This window comes from Tauraco erythrolophus, chromosome 1, assembly GCF_009769465.1.
Source record: "Tauraco erythrolophus isolate bTauEry1 chromosome 1, bTauEry1.pri, whole genome shotgun sequence".
Classification (NCBI taxonomy): Eukaryota; Metazoa; Chordata; class Aves; order Musophagiformes; family Musophagidae; genus Tauraco; species Tauraco erythrolophus.
Window position 1 is genome coordinate 98,808,565 of NC_141465.1, and position 24,372 is coordinate 98,832,936.

The 24,372-nt window shown below is 37.6% G+C and overlaps 1 protein-coding gene across 1 annotated transcript; it reads right to left on the reverse strand.

The window, feature by feature from the left end:
* Positions 1-8,364: 8,364 nt before the first annotated feature.
* On the reverse strand, positions 8,365-11,868 carry LOC147529434 (uncharacterized). Its single transcript, XM_086616110.1, is given in 3 exon segments — positions 8,365-8,862; positions 8,865-8,938; positions 11,826-11,868. Coding segments are annotated over 3 exon segments (615 nt in total).
* Positions 11,869-24,372: the final 12,504 nt, after the last annotated feature.

The following is a 24,372-nucleotide window of genomic DNA, read 5'->3' on the forward strand; positions in this document are numbered from 1 at the left end:
TATTGGAATCTCTTTTCAGTATATGAAAACAAGAAAATAGGAATGATTAAAATCTAAGAGACTGATTAGTAATTACCCTTTGTACTAAGAGAAATGTAAAACGGTAAAGCAACATAAATAAAGTGAACAATATGTGTAAAATTCATTCGTTTTATTTTAATTAAATAATAATAAAAGCTACAGATGTTTTAGTATATTTTAATATGTGCTTCTTTAAGGCTGAAAGCTATTTTTATCTTTACACCACCTCACAGCTTTCAAGCAGCATTGATTTCAGTCATTAATGGTATGGATCCAATGTGGTACAGAAAAAAATATATGATAACCTATTTTCAATTATTTGAATACTTCTGGCCTCTATTTCCACCACCGTCCTCATCCTTATCCACTGACATTTTAATAAAATCGAGACAATGCATTTTACAAGTGATCTGTGTACTAATTGCTCCTTCATTTTAATGTCTGTTGCGGTAGTTTTAGGACAAGCTGAGGTTTGCAGAGAATGGTCTGAGGTATACCAAGATGCTGGAAACCTCATGGCAATTTATCATTCGCAGTGAGTCTTGGAAAGTTGAAGAAAAAGAGAGTCAGGTCTGCAACAGCTGTATGGCACATATAGCTATGCCAAATGACACTATAAGAGTATTCAGTATTTTATGTCTAGAAATGGACATACCTTAAATGTTTAAATACTCTTGTATTAAAATATCTTCAGCTGTTAAAGATCCTGACATCTATTGACACATACCATTTCCGTCCACTCACTGTCTTACATCATTGTCACGAGTATTCCAGAGACTTGAGAAGTTACTGAAACTGTGTCCTAGAGCAGTCTGAAGGAAAACTAAAATAAGTGACACTACATTCTCCCCTATTCTTGCTGACTTTTTTCATGAAGCTGTCTTGTTCAGTATGGTAGCTCACACCCTATTGCCTGTTATGCTTAGGGAAGACTGGCATTCCGACCCCTGGAGAAAGCACTTATACATCCAACTGCTGTGAAAACAAACCTATTAACAGTCTCCTCTTCAAGCTTAAGAGTTAGTGAGTTTGAGGGAACACAAGCTAGCGTAATTGATTCTTTTTTCAAGACCTTTTCCTTCGTAAGTTTGTCTTTCCCTTAATGCCCAAGGTAGATTAGGAAGATTTTATTTCTGCAAAATAACTTTAAACTCAACTACTGTTAAAAGGACTATTTATAAACCTACTGGTGCCAGCAAAATGCTAGTCATTAAGCTATCCTTGACTTTAGAGAAGAAGATTGGAAGGGGACTTGATTCTTTGTTTCATTGCCCTCTCAGAAGTCCTAACAGCTGTGTATACTGGTGTAAAATGTTTTCCAGTCAATGCGACACCGGTCTCGGTTTGAAAACACAGGGGTCTACTAAGGAAGGCAGGAGCCTCCCTTGAAATGGAAAATGTAACCCCCCCTCCCTCCGAATTACTAGAATTTTGAAATTAAGGGGCTCTCAGGCAAAGATATGGGAGTAGGAATAACAGCTCTTTACTAGGAAGATTAAAGAGAAGGGAAAACAACAACAGCAACAACAACAACAAAAAACCCAAATGCAATAGTACACAAAAAGAAAAAAAACCCACTGACAGAGTCAGAATACGACCTGACGCCCTGCTGGTCAGGGTGCTGGCAGCAGCCCGATCAAACGGTGGCCGCAGCCCTCCTGGCACGGCAGACGTGGCGCCGCTGACGCCGCGATCCTGCCGAAGGGCGCGGGCCGCCTCCGAAGGGCCGGCGGTGCCGCGGGGGGGCCCGGTCTGCCTCCGGGAACCCGGCGGGGAAGCAAAACCGCTCCTCTGCAGGGTCAGTGCCGGCCGAGCCAGGCCCCCCTGGTCTGGGAGGAAGGCACCCAGCGGGCCTCGAGTGGCTGCTCTGCTCCAACCAGGCAACCAGCAGCGAGAGGTGCCCGTCTGCCCCGGTGACTGCCAAGACAGCCCGACCGGCCGCCGCCGCCGCTTTCCCGGGTGCAGTCGCGAGGCGCCCCCTCCCCTCCCGGCTGGAGCCTCTGACATGGGGCTGATGTTGTTCTGTGGGCCTGGCGGTAGATCCTTGATCGCCCATCAAACGGAGATGGCTCCTGGAGGGAGTTATCCGTGAGTCATGCGGCAAGGCATTGATGGGCCCATTAACAGAAGATAGTCTGGGAGGAGGAGGCAAGGAAAACATTGCCCCACCGGGTCTCAACAGCTCATGAAGATGGTGATAGAATGCATACTTCTGGGCACATCTTACCTTGTAACCTAGGACACGCGATTTCTACTGTCTTTGATGATGCGATTTTACACATTTATTTATTTATTTTACAGAATAGGAATAGCAATGCAGCTCATAGCAGTGAATAGAAACTCTGTTTTATGCTTTTGACATGTGACTTTACACAATAGTTGTAAACCAGCTCATAGAATATTTTTGTCTTCCTCACTTTAGTGAAGAATTCTGATACAAATCGCAGTAAATTCATCTTTTGATAAGTTCGTGTCTTCACTTTCTTTTTAACCTAAGCTGGGCTAAGCAACTGTGCTCCATGTCAAAACAGGATAAAGTAAATTGTATGTTAAGTGAGCTGACTATAAAGGAGACACTGCCCAGTATTTCTCAAGCTCACTTACGGGCGGCTGCACAGAAATTCTAGAACTCTATGAAACTACCCCTAAAAACCAGAAGTATATTCTTTAGTTTTCTAAAATTAATACAGAGAGCTACATTTCCAATTTCTAACTTCCTACCATCAAATTAGAATCCTGAAATAACTTAAATAAATATGGATGTAGAGGAACCTCCCATAAGTGTTTTCTATGGAAAATCAGAAGCAAACCTTTTATTGTAGGCAAAAGACCTGTTTTAACAGTGCTAAGAGGTGTTGTGAAGAGGCAGGAGGAAACTCAGTGCTTATCTTCTGTACTATAAAATCTTTGCGTGCAGTGGTAGTTCATTGAGGAAGATAAGAATGACTTCAGCAAAAGTGACAAAGAACTAATATATGCATACACGACTCTGCCACTTTCCTCACCTCCCTCACCTCATGAAAGTTGTGCAATCTTTCCAAAACAAAATATTTGTAACAGGCTACCTGTCAAACTGCTCTTCCTTGCCCAAACTGAAGATGAGTGAACACTGCTGTCCTGCTGTGCATGCAAAATTGATCTGTACAGTTGCTTTGATTTAATGATGGTTTGGATTTACAACAGAAAAAGATGATGCTCATACTGTGCATTAATATGGAATAAAAGTTTTTTCTGTTATGGTAATCTTTCATCTGCAAGGAATTCTAAATAACTTATCAAGACAATCCAACATAGGTATTAATGCACTGTTAAAAAGGCTTTCATAAAAGAATATGCAGAGAAAGAAAGACAGAAAGATTGTAATACGGATGACAAACAAAAGTTAGTGCAGCTTATTTTTCCAACACCCACTCCTGACCACCATAAGGCAGTATTCACACACTTCTTCCAAATGCAGGTAGCATATATGACTGTACAGCTCTACTGACAATTAACTGGATATGGCCTATGAGGTAAATCAAAGGAGTTCTTTGGAAGCCTACAGATTCAATATTTGATTTATTTAATTTCTGTTCTTTTTCTATACACTCTTTGCAAACTTCCACTTTGTTTTCTATAAACATGTATATGCATAGCATTTGCAATATTTCAGTGGTGTTTTCCTTAAAATAGCTGAACTTTTAGAAACACTCATATCAAAAATAAACAGTCTATGTCGGAAAACAATCTTACGCTAAGAATTTTGGGTTATTTTCTCTTAATGTTTTCAAAGTGTTGCAAACAGCAACAAAGTGAAAAAAATCTCAAGCCTGAAAATGAGAAATACATTGACAGAGTCTTTTAAAGTAATAAGTCACAGCAGGGTGTGGGGCTACACTACTGCGTAATAGTTGTTAATCTGAATAAATAACATGTTTTTAATCATCAAGTGGCATTTAATTAACCTGCAATAACTGGCTTATTAATTCTCAATTAAATCATTATTTGAAACATTTAATTTAAGTGTGAATGAATATATTTTCTGCTACCTCCTATAAGGTGTCTCACTCTTTGCGATGAATTGTAGGTTAAAGTTTGGCATTTGCTCTCCCTCTTCCTCAGTGAACATCAAGGATGGGTTTGAAAAGCTTCATGCTGTTTGTTAATTAAAGTAAACCAGAAGAGCAAAAGACAGGGAATTCAGAAAACAAAATAACCCAATTACCATACACTCCAACAGTGCAATATGATTTATTTACACTTAATCCCACAGTTAACAAATATTCAGGTCCAGATCCTCAGAGAAAGTAAACTGACAATATTGACTTTAATTAATTTATTTATCAAGTCATTACATGTTTTGGTTTAGTTTTTTTGTTTTGGCTTGTTTTGGTTTGGTTTTTATTTGATGTTGGCTAAATATGGGCAATCTGCTGGGTTTTGTCTAAGAATCAGAAGCAAATAGCAATTCCTGTTCCAGGCAGCTTATGGTTAGGGCTACAGGAAAGTGGGGATAATATTTTGTTCCTGTGGTGCGATGCTCATCCTAGTACATTTTTTACTAATAATTTGAATAAAGGCAATCACCTGTAACTGGGAATAGGAAACAGAGGAAAATATGCCACTAAAGAGAAAGAAATGGAAATGTAGAGCCCTAAATGTTAAAACACACTCCATGACAAGAAATATTTAAGATCTTGTAATGAAGTGTGATAAGCCTTTGAAGGATTAGTCAAAAAGATAAACTTTTACCTATGAAGGAGAAACTTCTTAGGCATCCTCAGTGGAGGAGGACACCTTCAGTGATGATTAAGAGCCTCTTGTTATGAAACATCTCCTTTGTGGAACCTGCTTCCCCCTCCCCTATCCTAAGAAGATACCTGCAGAGACTAACATTCCTGCTGTAAATTCCTGTCTTTGCAAATACCTCTCTCTAGCTTCTGTCAAATAGGACTTCCTACACAAGATAAATGCTGGAGTGGTCCAAAATGTCATTAACTGCATGCAAAGACAGTGCACAGCTTTCTTCACTAAACTGCTTAAAGTCCAGGCAATAGAAATAAAAATTTCCAGGTATTGAGCAAAAAACTAAGTTCTGATTGTGTTCTGAAAAGATAAAAAGGACATTGTGTAACTTATACCATAGATTTCACTGAAACAAGCATATTAAGCAGATGTGATAATGCACCTGTGTATTGGAATCTTTTTCCTGCATTCGCAGGACGTGAACCCACGACTGGAATTTATGTTCTATACAACATGAAGTTAATATTTGCACCCAAACTGGCAAGTTTTATACTTATATCGTATCCATGTGTTACTAAACCTTTGTTTTCACATATCTTCTAATTTTCTGACTTTGTTGATTTTTTCTTGAATATTTCTGTCCTGATAAATTCTCTTTTTTCGTCTTCCATTCAAGATGTTCTCTCAAATTACTTACTTGGCAGTATAGCATATTTGCCCCTATAACAGTCACTTACATGCCTGAAAATCTCCTAGTTCTAAATTGAAATGGCTACTTGTTCCTTACACGGAGAGACCAAAATAGGTTAGAAACGTAGAAGAGATTTTAATGGCCATGGATTAAACAAAAATGATCTATCAGTTTGCTTCATGGTTATTTATTGAAACAAGAATGACACTGATTTTAAAAAGCCAGTGGAAGCTATGCCCTTCTTCCTCCTCCCCCAATTTCTTTCTCTCCCTTCCAGATTGTCTCCCTCCCAGCAGATGATGCAGCACTGCAGTATTCAGATTCACTTCAAGACACCACCCTTTCTTCTTTAAAATAAGAGGTAGAGGGGTAAAGGATAATAGAGGTGTCCCTGAGTGTCAGAAGGTGCACTTTTAGGCCTTCTATTTTCACCTATATTCTTTCCATTTTTATGTCTACTGTGTTACTGCTGCAGCAAATACCTTTTAAAATAATCCCTTTCTTGTTTCTTTCCATTGGAAGCTTTTCCAAAGCCTCTTGCTTTCAGGCACCAGCTGCAACGACTGAATACTAAACTCCCAATCAGAACTACTCAGTTCTCTAAGGTGACAGGGTTAGAGGAGATACAGAACCTCACCAGAAGAAGCCTGTCTTTTAATTTCCATCAAGGGATACTTTGAAACAAGTTCAGGTATTTTACTACCAGCATATCTCTGCACTAATGTAGCATTTCACAGAGTTTCTGCAATAACTATCTTTGGGTCTTCTCATAAGAGCCCTATAATAGTCATAAATATTCCTCAGGAGAGCCAGATAGACTCTGAAAGGCATATAATAGCTATCATAAATGAATAATAAAATGTAGAAAGGACAAGCCACCATGAAAATGGCAAATGAATATGATGACGTGTGTGTTGTACATGAGTTAATTGTCTGAGTTTTATATTTACAGAAAATCCCAGCTGTTTTCTGCTGTATCAGCAATATTTATGGAAGAGGAAGCATCCTGTGGAAGGTTAAGACTTTTTACAGAAAGAGTGAAGTAATTATAGGGTGGAAAGCTTGCATCACTCTTCTGTGTGTACTCCTTATGCATCTTCTTAAATTGTTTGCAGCAATGACAAATTCTGGAAGTTACAGTCCAAGCATCATTTTCATGCTGCCAAATGGTGCAGATAAATTTTACTTCAGCATAAAAACTAAATCAGGGATTTAAAAAATAAGTTAACATATGTGGATAGCATAACACTGCACTTCAAAGCCTCCCTTTGAGCCTTTTCAAGCCTCCCTTTGTCAGGATTTTGCCTGAGTAAGAATACCGGCCTTGTCAGACGTCATGTTCTCTTAATGAGTCAAAATGTGATTACCTTGATTTAAAAGTAGTCCTTTACTTCCCACATAACATCATCAACTTCATTCCAAGAATATATGGTGTAACATACCACTCAACTTAGGAAATGGTACTACTCTGTACGTAGTCCCATTAAAATCAAATCCATTGCATTTGCAATGAAGTCTTTAGTTTTAATTATGCTGTCATAATCAGGTTTTAAAATTCTTCTTAAGAGGATATTATAGCTTCATAACTTTGAAAAGACAACCAAACGTGAATGAACATATGGCTATATACAGAAAATATACACAGAAAAGTAGAAGGGGAAGAAAATTCATGACATCAATGTACAGGTCTAAATAGGAGAAATCTTGAGATTTGAGACCTGAAAAAAAGGTAATCTCTTTCTCTATGTATCGACCAATATAGGAGCTGCTGTTTTAAAACAGCCATGTATGTCACCATAAAAACACTGACAGTAAAGCATGTTACAAAGTGGAAATACAGTATGACTATGTGACTAGTGAGTAAAGAGAAGCTTGTTTATTACTGGCTTAATATGCCCCAAAATACTTTACATCCTCAATGCAGTCCTTCTCTATTTTTGCACAAAATGAAACTTTCTTAAGGCAAGTCAATCAGTACATAAAAGATGAAGAGACATTTCTTTTTCCTCATTTCCAGAATCCTCTTAATGTGTATTAGTAAATTGAGAAGACACTATAACCATTTGAAGTATAGGAAGGCTACAGAGAGCAAGAATCATGATTTATTGAAGGCTGCTCCTTATATGTTTTGCTTAGATTATGAGTCTTTTTAAATAGGCAATGTCACGAAAAGACTAAGTGATATAGCAAAACTCAAAATTTCCAAGATGGTTGTTTCTGAAGGGGAAAGTCTTGAAATCAGAAAACCTATTCTTTTTATTGTGGCATGTTTTGTTTTTTTTTTTTCTTATTTTCTCTATTTCTGAATATTACTTTCTCTTGAGTATTGTATGTCTTAAAAAATAAGGATAATTGAAGTCAAATCTGTGTTTAATTATGTGTGTAATTTACTAATATTTAGATATGTTTAACCTCATGCTGTGTCTCTGGCTTTGTTTATGAAATTGAATGCACAGTTGTACAGAGGTGATTTGTGTTGGATATTGGATGTGAATTATTTTTTTAATGGTACATTAAGCCATGGCACTACACTGATTGCAAGGTACATGAACCTGTTTTATACACTGCAGATTACAGTGGATAGCCATTTTGTTTTCTGATCCATAGATTTTGTTTTTCCTCTTCAAAATTTAATTTTGATTTGTTTGACTGACATAGAAGCTAGCAGAGAAAAAACTGTCAGACAGAGATGCCTTACAGGAACCTGTGGGCTGATGAATGCCCTCAGTTCTTACTGAAGAGAATGATGAGACTGTTTACAGGATTGGACTTTAAGATGGTCAGGACTGAGTCTCTACGGCAATATGTAACATAAAACCACCACAAAAATAAGTCAAAATTTACAGTTACTTATCTTTTCATATAGTAAAGTAACTGCTCAGCTCCTGATCATACAATCATAGAATAGTTTGGATTGGAAGAGACCTTTAAGGATCATCTAGACCAATCCCACTGCAGTGAGCAAGAACATTTTCAGCTCGATCAGGTTGCTCAGAGCCCCCTCCAACCTGAGCTTGAACACATCCAGGAATGGGCACCTCTTCGGGCAAACTGTTCCAGTGTTTCACTGCCCTCATTGTAAGAAATTTCTTCCTTTTACCGAGTCTAAATCTACCCTCTTTTTGCCTAAAACCATTACCCCTTGTCCTATCACAACAGACCTTACTAAAAAGTTTGTCTCCGTCTTTTTTATAGGCCCCCTTTAAGTACTGAAAGGCTGCTCTAAGGTCTCCCTGGAGCCTTCTCTTCTCCAGGCTGAACAACAGCTCTCTCAGCCTTTCTTCATAAGAAGAAAAATGATCTTCCTTTTGATCATTTTTGTGGCCCTCTTCTGGACCCACTCCAACAGGTCCGTGTCTTTCCTTTGCTGAGGACTCCAGGCGTCGACACGTTATTGTAGGTGGGGTCTCACCAGAGTGGAGTAGAGGGACAGAATCACCTCCCCTGACCTGCTGGCCCCGCTTCTTTGGATGCAGCCTGGGATATAGCTGTCTTTCTTGGCTGCAAACACACATTGCGAACTCACGTCCAGCTTTTCATCCTTCTACCCATGGCTGCTCTCAATCCATTCATTCCACAGCCTGTATTGATACCAAGGATTGCCCCAACCCATGTGCAAGTCCTTGCACTTGGCCTTGAACCTTATGAAATTGACATGGGCTTGCTTCTCAAGCCTGTCCAGGTCCCTGTGGATGGCATTCTTTGCCTCCAGCAAGCCAACTGTACCACTCAGTTTGGTGGTGTCTGCAAACTCTCTTCTCTAACAAAGCAGCACTACATAGCAGTACATAGTACTTCTCCTGGAGGAAAAGCCACTAAGATGTCACAATTTAAAGTATAAAGAGAGAAGTTTTAAGTTAGATACCTGTAAGGATATCTGGTTTTCAAGAATAACAAAGATATGGGAGAAAACTATGACGCTTCCATATAAGGCATTTCCTATCAGCTCTTCTGACCTTGTTTATAACCACATGAAACCTCCAGTTGTAGTGTAGCGATTAGCAGAGAGAATATGATGCTGTCTTCTTGCTTTGCATTTTTATATGCCGGTGAAATCAAGGGCAGCATAATTAGACCAGTTTAACACAAGTATTAAATCTGTAACTTATACATTGAGTCTCTAAATTATGTACTCTGATTCAATGGGAAAAAATCTATGGAGGGAAAAGACAATTATTAGTATATTTGACAATCGATAGACAATAAGATTTGAAACTTTCAGTCAACGCTTTTCTTATGACATCATATTAGAAAGTTTTACTCAAATATCCAGGAACAACACTTTAAAAAGTCAAAAGTTTAAGCTTAGGTAATTAAATTATTTAGCCTTAAGGCTTACTGCACATCAAAGAACTCCTATTGAGGTAATTCAGAATCTAAGCAAGATGATCATAAAACAAAAACATACTTATTACTCTAGCAGACAGCCTTTCTCTAGAATTATAACTATTGTTACTCATCTGCAGACACGCTCTTCTTTTATTTTAGGCATTATGTTTAAATAATATACAACTACATTATTACTTATGTTCAGAAAGCTCAGTAAATGAAATCTGTTCCTTCTACAAACTTTTCAGAAATGCCTGTGCAATCTGCAAAGGACAGTTTCTGAAGAAACAGACGTCTGGAGATCACAGAGGCATCATCCATATGTCTGGACCGGGTTATGATGTAGAGCACAAGCATACTCCTTCTCCTTAATAATTTCCTATGTATGTCATTTCCATCTGAGGAGAAACTATGTCACAGTTTTACTAAATATTTACAATATCTTAAAGCAAAGTAAGTATATTTGCATAATTCCTTTTTATAAGCAAGAAAATAATAAAAAGTAATTTTGTGTTTGCATGTGTATTGTCCTCTCCTTTTTTGTCTTGGGAAAACCCTGCCTTTGTAGAATCAGATAAATTAGTAATGTCTGTATATAAAAAAATTGTAGCTGTATATTACTTCAAGATATATACCTCAGAAGAATGAGCTTAAAGGTAAGTGACTTCATTTGAAAGCAATATGTTATGCTAGTCTATGCACTAAATGACCACGCTAGCTTTAAAATTTTTAATTTCTTTTATTTCTATTCAGGACCTACATGCTTGTTTTAGGAAAGCTTCAACTTACCCGAATCTATGAGTGAGTAAAAAGTATTTAACTTCCTCACATTTTAACATTGACTTCACCCTATGTAGTTTAGTCACCACTTGCCTCTTAATTGCCTGTTGTCAAAGGTTTTAAAATCCATGATAAAACATTCTTCCATGCTCCAAAGGCAAAGAATCAGTCTTTGGTAAGGAAATATGTTGGAATCTGCTTCACTTTGTTTCAAAAAGTTTCACAGTTTAATGGTCTTAGGTCTGTTAGGAAAAAAAGTAAATTCTGAAATGACTATAGGATGCTCTATGTAAAAGAATAAAACGTTTGTTCTACAGAATAATTTGGGAACACTGCATTTATTAGCCACCAATCCAAAAGACGATGGTTCTTGCTTTTTCTGGAAAAACAATGCCTGTCCATTGTGTTAAAGAGACAGGGTCTCTGACAAAGGGGTTTTATAGTGAAAAAGTTCATACAGGTTGTGACTATGTAGTATTGGATTACATGTCTTACTTATTTGATAGGCAATAAAAACCAAAGCAGCACTAATTCTATGTGCAAATCTAGGACCTCACAGACTTCTTCCAAGTACAAATAGTAAGGGACCATCAATGACCAGCATTTTCTTGTGATACAGTTTTCCTTAGCTCTTATTCATCCTGTTGATTTCCCTTTTTAGAGGGTTTCACAGTTATGCCTTAGACTGAAAAGTAGCTGTGCTTCTCACTTATTCCAAAACAGGCATATTTTGTGTGCAGCAGCAGTCAACACAGTCCTTTTTTCTTTTCCCAAGTGGCATTTTGCAAGAAGATCTACAAACCTATGTGTTATTCACATCCTAGATATGTAGATATTTGTCAGACCAGGGAAGGGGAATGTATTTCCAAAGGCTAATTTTTGTCTATAAAGGCTAATTTCCCTAGAGTCCCTTGTAGTCAGTAGAGGAAGATAGTATGATAGTAGCCTCCAGAGAATGGTTCAGAGTAGGAGACTAATTAATCTCAGAGGGGAAGATTAACCACACTAGACTGTAGTCAGGCTTGGTGAACGGCTCCCACTCTGGTCATTCACCCAGATTATGACAATTGCACAGAAATAACCTCTCCTTTTCCTCATTTATTATCACACCAGAGCCTGTCATATGCAAAACTTGCTAATAAATATTTTTATGTCATTATCATAAACACAGGAATGGACTGAGATTTGGTCTTAAGGCCACTCTCCATATTTACTCCAAAGATACCTATGTGCTGGCTGCACATATTGGCTGCCTAATATATTTATCCCTTGCAGTTACCTTTGGTCTCCAGATTAAGTTTTGTAGGGTGGTTCACATCCATGTTCTTCAAGGTTAGTCTAGAGCAGATTAGCTGCATCAACACTAAGCAGAGCTCGATGTTGACTTTGCATTTAGCCCCACATGGTGACCCTTTGAACAAAAGACATAATTATTGTTTTTGTGGTTTTGGTTTTGGTTTGTTTTTTTTTTATTTTGAAAATTTAATTAATGATATGAAGGCTTTATTACTGCCTGTCTGAGCCATATTCTTATAGCTCAAAATGTGTTGCATGCCCTGGCAAGAACTTGTGGATCAAGAGCACGTTCAGAACGTATTGGAGAACTGTGTAGAGCACATGGTAACAAGCCTACTGTTGTCTTAACCCTTCACCCTTTTGGAAGCTATCTGTCAAAGAAGCTATCCCCACAACCACCTTAAAGTTGTGTTTCAGAAGAAGCTCCTTTGTTCTTTCCAAAAGGAAGTTTAAGAAATATCTGTGCAGTACAATCAGAAGGCTGGATATGGTGGTGGTGAGGGGAACTGAATTATTTGACAGTGAAAATGTATCCATTAAGAATTACATATAAGACTATTTAGAAAGATAGATTTCAAATTACATGCTGTGGATCTCTTAATTCCAAGTAATGGTAAATCTTCAATCAAAATATTGTGTGATGAAAAATCAATTAAGAAAATAGGTTTTGTGACATAATAAGTGATTTACTTGGTGGGGATTTTTGAAGAGTTTGCTAGTGCATGATTCTGTTTGTTGTCTGATCTCAACTGTTTTATATTATCAAAAGACAATAAAAATAAAATCTGTGTAATGCAAAATTTATTTAGCATAGAAGCATTTCTCAAGTGTCTGGCCCCCTTAATTACAGCTCAGTCTCACTGTTGTCTTGTATCTTTTTAAATGTATGTAGAGTGATCCACTTTGGCCTTGGAAGTCCAAAGATTTGTGGTTTTTTCTGGCTCTTAACAGTGACTTAATCAGTGATCTTAATCAAATCCCTTAGAACTCAAAACTCACATTTTTGTATTTGAATAGGACTTAACATTTAGCAACCACTTGAGTATTTTACATTTTGTTGGTCTGTGCCTCCCATCTGTATAAAGTAAAAGAGAATGTTTATACCTTCCTTTCTTCCCTCACAAATGTTGCAAGATTTAATCAGTTTGAAGAAAGATGGGGGTTTAATTGCATTGCAGAGAATCAAATGGTCAGGATACATGAGAAAAGACATAGTCTGACTAGCAGTTAAGACTTACAGAGAAAAGGTGAGTTAAGGAAGTTGAAGAACAGCTCTCAAAGATTAGTGATCATAAAAGAATAGGTTAAGTTGCTTCCAATCTCCCATTTTAACTATTTTTTCATTTGATGAAAAGTTTCCATATTTTGTTAGGTATTTATTTTAAAACTTATTTAAGAAAAAGGAAGTAGTTAATTATCAGAATTCCCTAAAGAAATTATTCTGCTACTTTTTTTCCCATTAAGCTCCGAAGTTAAGGAATGCCATTAGTATTCACAAACAAGGGGGTTATAAAGATGAAATATGCGTAAAATAGATATAGTTTCTTTCATCAGAGAAAGTTCCCAAGGCTACTGGTATTCAGATAAATCATCTTTCTTTTGTTACTGAGGAACTCTAAAAAGTTAAAATATTAATAATTAAAGGCAAAAAAACCTAAACTCCAAACCATAAAATCCAACAAACCAGCAACAAACAAAGGAAAGAAACTATAAGAGTCACTGGGGACTGATTTGGAAATGCTTCCTGATATTTTTAAATGCTAAACCTTCTGTGTATATGTGTACATAACTGATGCCTTAGGGAGCTCAGCTGTTGGGCTAAGTTTTTAATAATCTATTTTGGATACTCACGGAAGCATACTTCAGTCTTCCTGCTTCCAGCTTGCAAGACCTTTTAAGCCAAGAGGGGTCACGAGTGTCCTTGCAGATGTGGCATTCTAGATTTGACCTTTCAGAAGAACAATAGAATGAAATATTCAGAACAGATGACAGGAAATATTAAGTTTCTTCTCTACAATGCAATTAAAATCCCATATTTCTTCAAACTGAATAACACCATTGTTTATGATCTATATGTTGATCTTGTTCACCATTCATAAAATAAACAAGGACACCTAAGGCAAATTGTCTGGAAGCTTTTAATGAAAGTGTTAATGAAAACTTATGTTCTAAAAAAGTAACGTTGTGGAAAAGTGGTTTATTGTAAGTAAAGACTTTATAGATGATGCAGTCCGCAGATAAAAACGACAAAAAGATCATGTAGATCATGCTTCAGAAGCTGTAACATATACAACTCCATGATGATTTTAACAGTTTGTTGTTAAGGAAACTATGAAAGCCTTTTCTTGTTATTAAAGCTCAGGTCTGAAAATTACATTGTCTTTCCAGTAACAAGGCTTTGTATTAAGGAGGAGACTTGGTGAAATCTCCTGCAGGCACTTTTACTGCATGATCACAGATCTGTTAAATTCTAGCTTACTTCATAAGCTAGGTAGAGAGTAGACCAAAAATGAAGGAATATTATTTCATTATGAATGTTTAGGTCAGCATATTAGAGGATTTCACTTAAGATAAATCTTGTTTCATGGTCGCTTGGATTATCATGACACTTTGGCTCTCCGTAGGTAGCTCATATAAAATTTTGAGGCCTCTTCCTAAAAGTAAACTAATAATTCTTTTTTAGATCAGCAATGTGTGTTCGAGATACCATTGTCTTTTTCAGCAGTAAAATTAAATTTATTTCATGGGCACACATTTCTTTTTTTATATAGTTTTTTTTTTCTCCAAGGTGACGCACAGAATAGAGAAAGAACTGCTTTTTCAAATATGTTCTTTAAATTAAAAATCGTGGTAAAAATAACCCCAAATCAGACTCTTAATCTCTTTTCTGGAAGGATTTTGACCTTGCTAACATTTATTCAAAAAACACAATGGTATGAGTTCTTACTCCTTTTATGTTACAGTTCCGAAATTAAGGTATACAGGAGACCTGTATTTAATACTTTGCTATGTCTTCAGAGACATGATCTCACCTAATCCATTTTACAAGCATATAGGTCTGTCAGTGTCTTAAGCAAATGTGCAAAACGACTGCATAGTAGATATGCAACAGATGTTGAGTACTGAATGTGGACAGTACTCTAGAGTAGAGATCTAGAATGTGTGTCTCAGGGATTCACATCTTAAAAGGGCTCCAGTACTGATATTTTCTGTCTTCCAGATGCTGATTGTAACTATGGTCACAGAAACTCTGGGGCATGAGAAGGGGTAGAGATAAAAAGGACAGAGAAAAAAAAGTAGTTCTTTTAGTTTATGCTATAGAAACACCATGGAGTAATTAAATATTTGTTGATCCAGGTAGTGACAGAGTATGTTTGAAAGTGAGAGTAATAACAAATCCCATAGCTTATTGATTGTGATGGCACTCTGACCAAATATGATTGAAGTTTCTCAACAGGAACTAAATCTAACTCAACACAAACTAAAAGAGATTCACGCTAAACACCTATATACTCAAAGCTACTAGAAAGATGTTCCTTTTCTGAATTATGATTTAGATCTGAATTTAATTTATCTACTCTCATGTAACTTCTGTAAAAACTTAAAACATATTTGTATTGGTTGAGAACAAAGGTCCTGTTACCAGGTGAGAAAGCTGTCATAGCAGTGGCTAAAAATGAATGTTAAGGAGGAGTATAAAACCAGGAAAAACACGTATGAGAATTCCTGCTGGTACGTTCCAGGCTTTATATTTTATAGGTGTAGGATTTTTCTGAGTGTTTGGTACCTTGCCAAACACTGGAGGCACTCACAGAATTCACTGTCCCTGCTGAAGCTCCTGCAGTGGGCTACTCACAGCCCAGGACCCCATTTCAGCCTCCCAGGGCTGTCAGCCCCTGCCCCAGAGATGCCATAGCAGGGCTGCTCTTCAGCTCCCAACAGCCCTGCCCTGCCTGGCCACAGACCCCGCACAAGCTGTGAGTCCATGTCCTGGTCTGGTCTTGGCCTGTCCCCATCCCCAGGGAGGTGCCTGATGCCCAGGGCTGGAGTTGCCCTGGTGTCCCTCGGCTGGCCTGCCCCTCGCTGGGATGGCCCCGGCTGCCAGGCTCTGCCTTGACAGACCCTGTGGGGATTCCTCGTGGCTCCCAACACCCCTAGCAGTCAGGCTTCTCTGAACCCTCACAAAACCTTCCATAGATTTTGCTTGCAAAACTCAGTTTAATTAATTCCCTCTCAGAAACTTTGAGCATTCACAGCATTCTCTGGAAACAAGTTCTGACTCAAATATCCATTATGCGACTTCTCTTTTGACTCTAGCTTCAGCTAGCTTGATTTCTTCGCCTTTTACTCTTATAATTGGAGAGAAAGTGAGCCTGTAATATCTTCTTATCCTTTCCATGATGTCCAGGACTTTATATATCTTTATTACATCTCCCTTGCCTGTCTTTTATTTTGCAAACTAAAGAACGTTACTTTCTTTTTGACAAAACTTTTGTTAAAACCCACTCCATATTTTTGATCATCTTTGTTGCTTTCTGAACTTTTCATAGTTTTCTATAACTCTCCTGGGATGGAAAGACAAGAACTACAGAGTATTTAAGCTGTTGAAAACAGATAGACACAGCAGCATAGTTATGATCTTAGTTTAATTCCTTATTCCAGTTTTAATATTTCCTAACAATTGGGTGATTTTTGTTTTGTTTTATTTTTTAACAATATTGAGCAATAAGCTCTTATTTTCTTGGAATAGGTCAGAATCCCAACATTTTGAGTGGAAATAGTCAACTTGTTCTCAGTATTTTCCTAAGACTCGATTTATGCACCCTGCCATCCAGATTGCTTGTTTTGAGAATATCTAAGAGTTGGGAGCATCAAATATCTTAAGATGTGAGGTGAAATATGAAAACTGAACAACACTGGATTCAGAAACTTACCTTTTTGCTATAAATTCTAATTTAAATAAAGAGCAAATTTAATCTATTCAGAACTTTTTCAATAAAATGAGTCTTTATCAGAAAACACCTCTTCATCGTACCTAAAATATTTCCCTTTAATGATCTTGAATTCAAGGAACTTCTACCAAATCAAAGACAAGACTCTCTGAGGAAAACCTGACAGAATTCTTATCTACAGTTAGTGACTGAGAATGCAAGAGTCTGAATATAGTATTTTAGATATGATGTGTTTTTCCTCTGTGAATGAAATCTCATTATCTACAGTGCCAGAGCAGTTTGTTGTGGTAAGGTTTTCAGTCTCTCTGATTCCAGTCGCTGAGCCTCACCTCTGAACAGGGTTGAACTTTTGGCTCTGCAGGAAGAGCCTAGCAGCCTTTAGAGCTTTATATCAAGTCTGAGCTCTTGAGTTTTCCAGATTTCTTGGCGTGGAAATGTTGAAATTAACAATTGCGACAATTTCACATGGCTAGCAGCAGCAATCAACCTGACAAGAATGTTAATTCCACTCTAGCAGCTGCTGGAGATCAATGGCATGTGACCATAGGAAGCCCCACTGGGCAGATTGTCCTTTGGCCAAAGATTCTAAGATGTCCCGACTCCTGAGCCAACTTGTTCCCCAGCCTCTTGATCCCCTTAAGAATGTGACTTTTTTTGCTTAGCAGCTGCAGGTTCCAGTGCATTTATTTTTCTTGATGGGAACAGAGGGTGATAAGGGAAAATGCCTTTTTTTCTTCTTCAGAATTTCTGTTCATGGGAAATTTAACAAATTTGGTTTCTGCATGACTTGGTTCAAAACCAAATATAGAAATATCATTATGTAGGTTCTATTACACGAAATAGAGTATCTGAATTTTTGGCCAGTTGCTGTGCCAGCTATTCCCATCTGCCCTGAAATAGGCATGTAGCAGAAGTAGACTCTAAGGACAAAAGTAAGAGTGTGGCTGGTGTTCAGGGTGAATTGTCTGCTGTGGAAAGTTTGAAAAAAGAAAAACCCAAACAACAAGCTCCAAAACTTTTAAAACAAATTTTGACACAGATTCTTCTTGTATTCTTTTTATTAAAAAAATAAAGATAAAAGATTCTTGATTGAAAAGCTATCTGCAGAACAATAGCAAGAAAGCAATAGAGTTGTTTCACACAGCCATCTGCTCTTCCCAGGGCTCCAGTAGTTAGACCCTGTTAACCCTGATCAAGGTTTAATTTTTTTATTTAACTTTCTGATGTCAGTGGAAAGTGCTTACACATACAGTATCAAGCCATTTTGTATAAATCTGTACTAATACTCTTAAAACCGCACAGCACTCAGAATCCAGGATTAAGGCTTTAAACCAGATGAAATATATATTGAGATTCCCGACAAGTTTTCTTTCTTTTTATAATGCAAATGTGTTAATGCTCTGACCTCAAAACTGAAAGACTAAAGCCCAGATAGCTATCAAGAATCTGGCAAAGCACTGTTCAACTAACACAGGAAGTCAGAAAACCAGGACTCCATCCTAAATAACAACGAAGAGAGATATCAAAGTCTTAGATCTCAGTAACATTATTTTGTTTCCATTCTAATCACAATTTAAGATAAGAGCTATGCAATACTTTCAGCTTTCTGCCTGTTAAAAAAACCCTTGTAATTCCACAAAGAACTGTATTTTCAAAATCTATAGCTTCTTGAAAGACAAGAAATTAATAATTTAATACAAAATACTGAAAAATGCTGAGGCATTTTTCTGGCCTGCAAGTAGTTTATAATAAATAAATAATAAACAGTAACAACAATAAATAGTTAAACAGCATCTTCTATTTTTATGATTTTTAGGCAAGTATCTTGTGTCTTACACAAATATATCACTTATAGTACTTCTTTCACTAAGGTAATAATTCAAATTAAAGAAGAAAGTCATGTACTAAAAACCAGAACTAGAGTGCCACTCACAGTTCTATGCTCAGTCCAATAAAAGACGGCTGCTTGTATATTAGACATTCCAGAAGCTTAGAAGAAACCGGTCTTCAACTAAATAACAATATTGATTTTGTTAATCTTCCTTTCATGTTTTCTATTGTTTTCAACACACACACACACACAAGATATTATATATACTCCTAAGTGAAATAAATATCATATATTTGTGTATGTACAGGAAAGAATAAAGATAATACAGAAGTTGTGAAAGGTGCCTTAAATTGGTGACTCTTTGCTTCTTAAGCTCAAAGTAGCATGAGAGTTATTTATCAGCAGTACAAAACAGTGCCATAGTACAAACATTCAGTCTCACTCTGTTTTCCTTTTTGAAGGTTTCCCAAATGTTTGATCAACAAAAGGTAGGGCAAGCCTGTAGAATTGACATCTTTGGTCGATGCATGCAGCTTCTTGCCCTTGTGGTTAATTTGTTATACTCTACCTGGAGGCTGATAACAAGCAGAGTACTGCATGGGTCTGGCCTCCAGTCTGTCCTGTTTAACATCTTTATCAGTGGCCTACAGGAGATGAAAGAATGTGTTCTCACAGAGTTTGCAGATGTCATCAAACTCTAGGGGACCAATCTATATGCTTGACGGCAGGGCTGCTGTACAGAGGGACTAGGCACACGCTGCAGGAAGAGGTCAACCTTATGAAAATCAACAAGGACAAATGCCAAGTCTTGCACCTAGGAAGAACTTGTAGATTGGAGTTTGACTTGATGGGGAGAAGCTCTGCTGAAAAGGACATGGGGCCCTCAGTGGACCACGAGCTCAATGTGAACAAGCAGTGTGCCCTGTCAGCAAGATCATCAACACGAACCTGAACTCTGTGAACCTGAGCACGGCCAATAATTCAAGAGAAGTGTTTGTTCTCTATTTGGTCCTTATTAGACCACATGTGGAATACTGTAGCCAGTTTATCCCTGCCATCTCCCCACATCTCTGTCAAGGACAAGGAAAACATCAATCAACGGGAGTGAGTTCAGCTTCTTCATCCAAAAGGTGGAGTCAGGTTTTTCACAGTGGTACAGGGTGGGAAGATGAGAAACAGCAGACATAAATTGAGTAACACATGTAAGTTAAATATGACATACTGGTTATAAGGACAAATATTTTTACTACAAGGACAGTCAAGAGGTGAGACAGTTTACCAGAGAGACTCTACAATTTCCATTCTTGGAGGTTTTTAAGGCTCAACTGGATAAAGACTTAAGTAACCTGATCTAATCTCATACCTGAAGTTGGTTTGATGTTGAAATAGAGATTGTCTGAAGTACCTTCCAGCCTGCGATGTTTTATGATTCTGTGATTTTATTATTTTTTTATACATTTTTAAAAAGCTCCTTACCAGTCAGACTGAGTGTTCACTTTGTTAAGTATCTTGTTCCTGACAGGAATCAATGGTGGCTTCCTACATGGGAGTGTAAGAACATGGCAAATGTAGTAGTATGGCAGTTCCAATCAAGAATTCATGATCAGACTTTGTGCTGGAACTCTCTCTTGTTTAACACCACACCAGTCTGATTCAACCTATCAGCCTAAATCTTTTCCCCATTCTTCTGCAGTATCAAATGCTTCAGGAAGGTCTCAAGTTAAAGACAAGACAGAATACGAACAATACTACATTTACGTAGTTTCTTATTCTTTGCCTATGTATCCAACACAAATTATTTACAGAGCAGAGATACTGGGCTAAACAGACAGTCTGACCTTCTAGGGAGATTCATACAGAGAGCATCTGGCTTTATAGATAGCTATCAGCTTTGATATTTGTACAAATTTTAGATTCTCAGTGCCACCAAAGCAGTCAAAAGTTAATTGAGACAACGTCTGAAAATCATGAGCACATACGTTCAACACTTAGGTGGAAAAAAAGTGATTCTCTTAAGGCAAAAATGAGATTCAAAGTCTTATGTCAACTAAGTGCAAAACCCAAGAAATAATAAATTAATAGTGATAAAATTGATAGCCAGGCTTTGCCATTCAGCCAGATGCACATCTATAAAGATCCGGCCAATTTTTTCTTGTAATCTTGCCAGGGAAGGGAAAAAAATGCATTACCAGAATTTAACATGCTGTATGATTTTGAGAATAACCCTTCAAGCTGTCAGTCTTGTTGCCAAAACTACTGTGCTACAGTATTAAGCAATAGGAGCATGGACTGATTTCAAGCCCAGGTGCTGAGCAATTTGAAATGCATGAGCTCCTTGTTGTGAAACAATCATTCCCTCTGAGGCTCTTCGTGTCCTCATCACTCCATGAGCTGTGCTCATGGTGAATGTGCCTTTACTTGCCTTGTAGCTAGCGTCCACATGCAAATTTCTGAGAAGAAAGAACTATCTCCTTTCTTTACAGGATGCTGTCCTTCTAAGAAAGAGACTACTATGAAACAGCTGAACTGGAGGGTTCAGCACCTACGGCAAGAGTAGTAAAGGAAAGGAAGAGAGCGGATAACCCCTGATCCATGCACAGCCCATGTACTAGTATAAGGTAACAGAAGAAAAAACCTTTCACATTCAAAAAGTAAGAACACTGACAGTCAAATGGGGTCTAGGAATTTATAATAGTTTATGACTCATGCAAATAAGGTTTTCCAACACCCTAATGTTTTAACTATCGTGGGATTTTTTAATAGATCTTACAAATCAATTTCAAAAAGAATTAAGGACAAGTAAGCAGTATGCCAGCTGCTTCTGTAGCAAAACTCAGATGCATTTTCAATACTTAAAGCTATGTTCATGCAGCAAGTGATTTATCTCATCCAGCTTCAGTAGTCTAAAGGTTACTTGTCTAAGTCAAAACTGGATCCCTTTATACCACTGAGGAAAAAGAGACACCTCAAAATGAGATAAATCACCTTTCAGGGGTGTCTATTTATCTTTTTTTTTTTTTAGTATAAAGTAGAATTAAAACAATCAGCTGAAATTTAGACATTTTATCTGTGATTTCAGAAGTGTGTAGTTGGCAATTTGTTGACCTAGACAGTTTCTTAATCCAGTTGCTTTTATATTTCTGTAAACCAGGGGTTAAAGAGTGCAATACAGATTAGGGCAGAAAAAATATGGGTCTGCAATTGCAAGGAATACTTTAAGGCAATATTCCCAGCAAATAAAGAATCTTTTTTTGACTTGTGGATATACACATTAGGTGAGACACATCCATTAACAGTACTTTGCTTCAATGAAGCTGAAAAATGTTGCACTTATTTACTGCAGAATTGTAATTTCATTATCTATTCAAAACATCTGGTTTTTATTGTTAAGTAAAAATTACCATGCAGTGGATAGTGAGAGTGCTTTAACAAGCTCAAACAGCAGATCTGTGCCAGTCAGATGCCAATCAGTGAGTTATGCTTGCACTGGGCAGTACAGGGCAGTGCTAGAACTAGTTCATCCACAAGGCACAGTTCTGTGCCATGCTGAGAGAGTAGTCCAGAAAGGCATCCTGTATCCTGTACAGAAATAGGGCAAAGAAATAAAGCAAAGTGAATTAGAATACCATGGAAATGATGACAGTGGTCTAACAATAGAAATTAAGTGTATTTATAAGAAAGAGGTAATATTTTTATTGGACCAACTGGTGCAACTGGTAGAAAAATGGCAAGATATTGGGTATATAAACACTCTGCATGAGTTCTCTGTTTTTCCAACTGTATAAATTTAGAAAAGCTATAAACAACTGAAGACAGATTTTGTAACAGAAAACGTAATGAAAATTTAACTATGCAGCTCTACTATCACTATCTATTATTTACTATAATGAATTTTTACATATATGCAATATATATTCATTATTCTTAACTTTGCTAACATACTTTCAGAGGAAAAAAAGAATAGTAGTGTTGTAAAAACTTAAGTCTTTCAATCAGTCATGAGAAATAGAACCTTATGACTTCAAACAACTTTTATAAATAACAACACAGCCTCAGGTCAAGGAAAGAAAGTTGTGACATTAAAGTAATGTCTTACTGCAAACTAGATAACAGGCAACGGCAAACCACAGGTGAGTGAAAACATCAACCTATTACTTGTTGCTAATTCATGAAAGGTACAAAAAAAAAACCAAAAAATAACTTTGAGCTCATTATATTATTGATAGCAAATTAGCTGAGCAGTTTCTCTGGATAACTGCATTGGGAGTAAAGGACAACACTTTGGCAGAGTGAGGGCTACAGGGGTGGCCTCTGTGAGGAGAGGCCAGTTCCAACCAGCTCCAGAAGACTCACCACAGGACACAGCTGAGCCCCTCAGCCAAGATGGTGGCACCTCCAGAAAAATGTATATAAGAAAGGGCAAAATGCTACACAGGCAGTGAGGAGAGAGGAAGAAAGTGTGAGAAAACAGCCCTGCAGACAGCAAGGTGAGAGAAAGAGGATTTGATGCTCCAAGTACTGGAGCACAGATTCTCCTGCAGCCCATGGAGGAGACCACAGTGATGCAGGTTGTCCCCCTGAAGCCCATGGAGGACAACAGTGGAATAGATATTGACACTACAGCCCATGGAGGACCCCACACCAGAGCAGGCAGATATTACCTAAATGAAGCTGCAGCCTGTGGAGAGGCCAGCCTGGAGCAGAGGAAAAGTGTGAGAAGGAAGGAGCAACATAGAGGAACTGTTATGGACTGACCCCAACCATCATTCCCCATCCCACTGCACTGCTTGTGGAGCCTTAGGTGGAGGGGGACAGGGGAAGGGAGGAGTTAGGAGTGAAGGAGTGAAGTTGAGCCTCAAAAAAGGAGAGTGGGAATCCCATGCAACTCTATTTTTAATTGGCAATAAATTAAATTAATTTTCCCTGAGTTGAGTCTGATCTGTCCATGACAGTAATTGGTGAGTGATCTCTCTTTCTATCTTGACCCATAAACTCTGTCATTCCTATTATCTCCCTCTGTCCTGTTAAGGAGAGGGAGCGAGTGAGCAGGTGGGTGGGGTTGCTGGCCAAAGCTAACCCACCATAATAACTTACAACAGATGAAGGCAACATTAAAAAGCTTCATCCAAGTTTCCAGATACTGATGTATATTACTAGTCTTAGTGCAGAACAACAGACAAGACTAATTTACCACAACTAAGACACTTTAAAACACAACTTGTTGGGAAATTAACTCTACAGAAAATTTGTAAATTTTCATTATAACAGGATTAATTATTCATCTGTCTATAAGTAGAAACAACAGAGCAGGTACAAGTAGGTTAGGTGAAATATATTAGGACCCTAAGAGATATTTTGTGTAGAATTTACATGTGCTTCATTTTCTTTATCCAACTGATTTTTCCATTTATAGTGATAAACCTTCAAAGTTCCCGATCCTAAGAGGAATAAAATTTATTTTTTCACATTATTTATTAGAAATTCTGAAATCTCATACAGGAAAAGCTCTGTATGTGTTCCTCAGTAACTTTACAAAAGGACCATATTAGATAGTTTAACTTTCACCTAGCATTGTGCTAACTCAAATTCATTTCCTGGTTCCCAGTGAATCCTCAATCAGCCTCTTTCTAAGGCTCTCTGTATTGCTGTTCAGAAATCTCTTCAAAGTACTTCTTTTTCGCCTTTGACTAGTCAAAGGAATTTAAGGTGAGTTTAGTCTCTAAATGCTTTAAAAAGCCTGGTATATT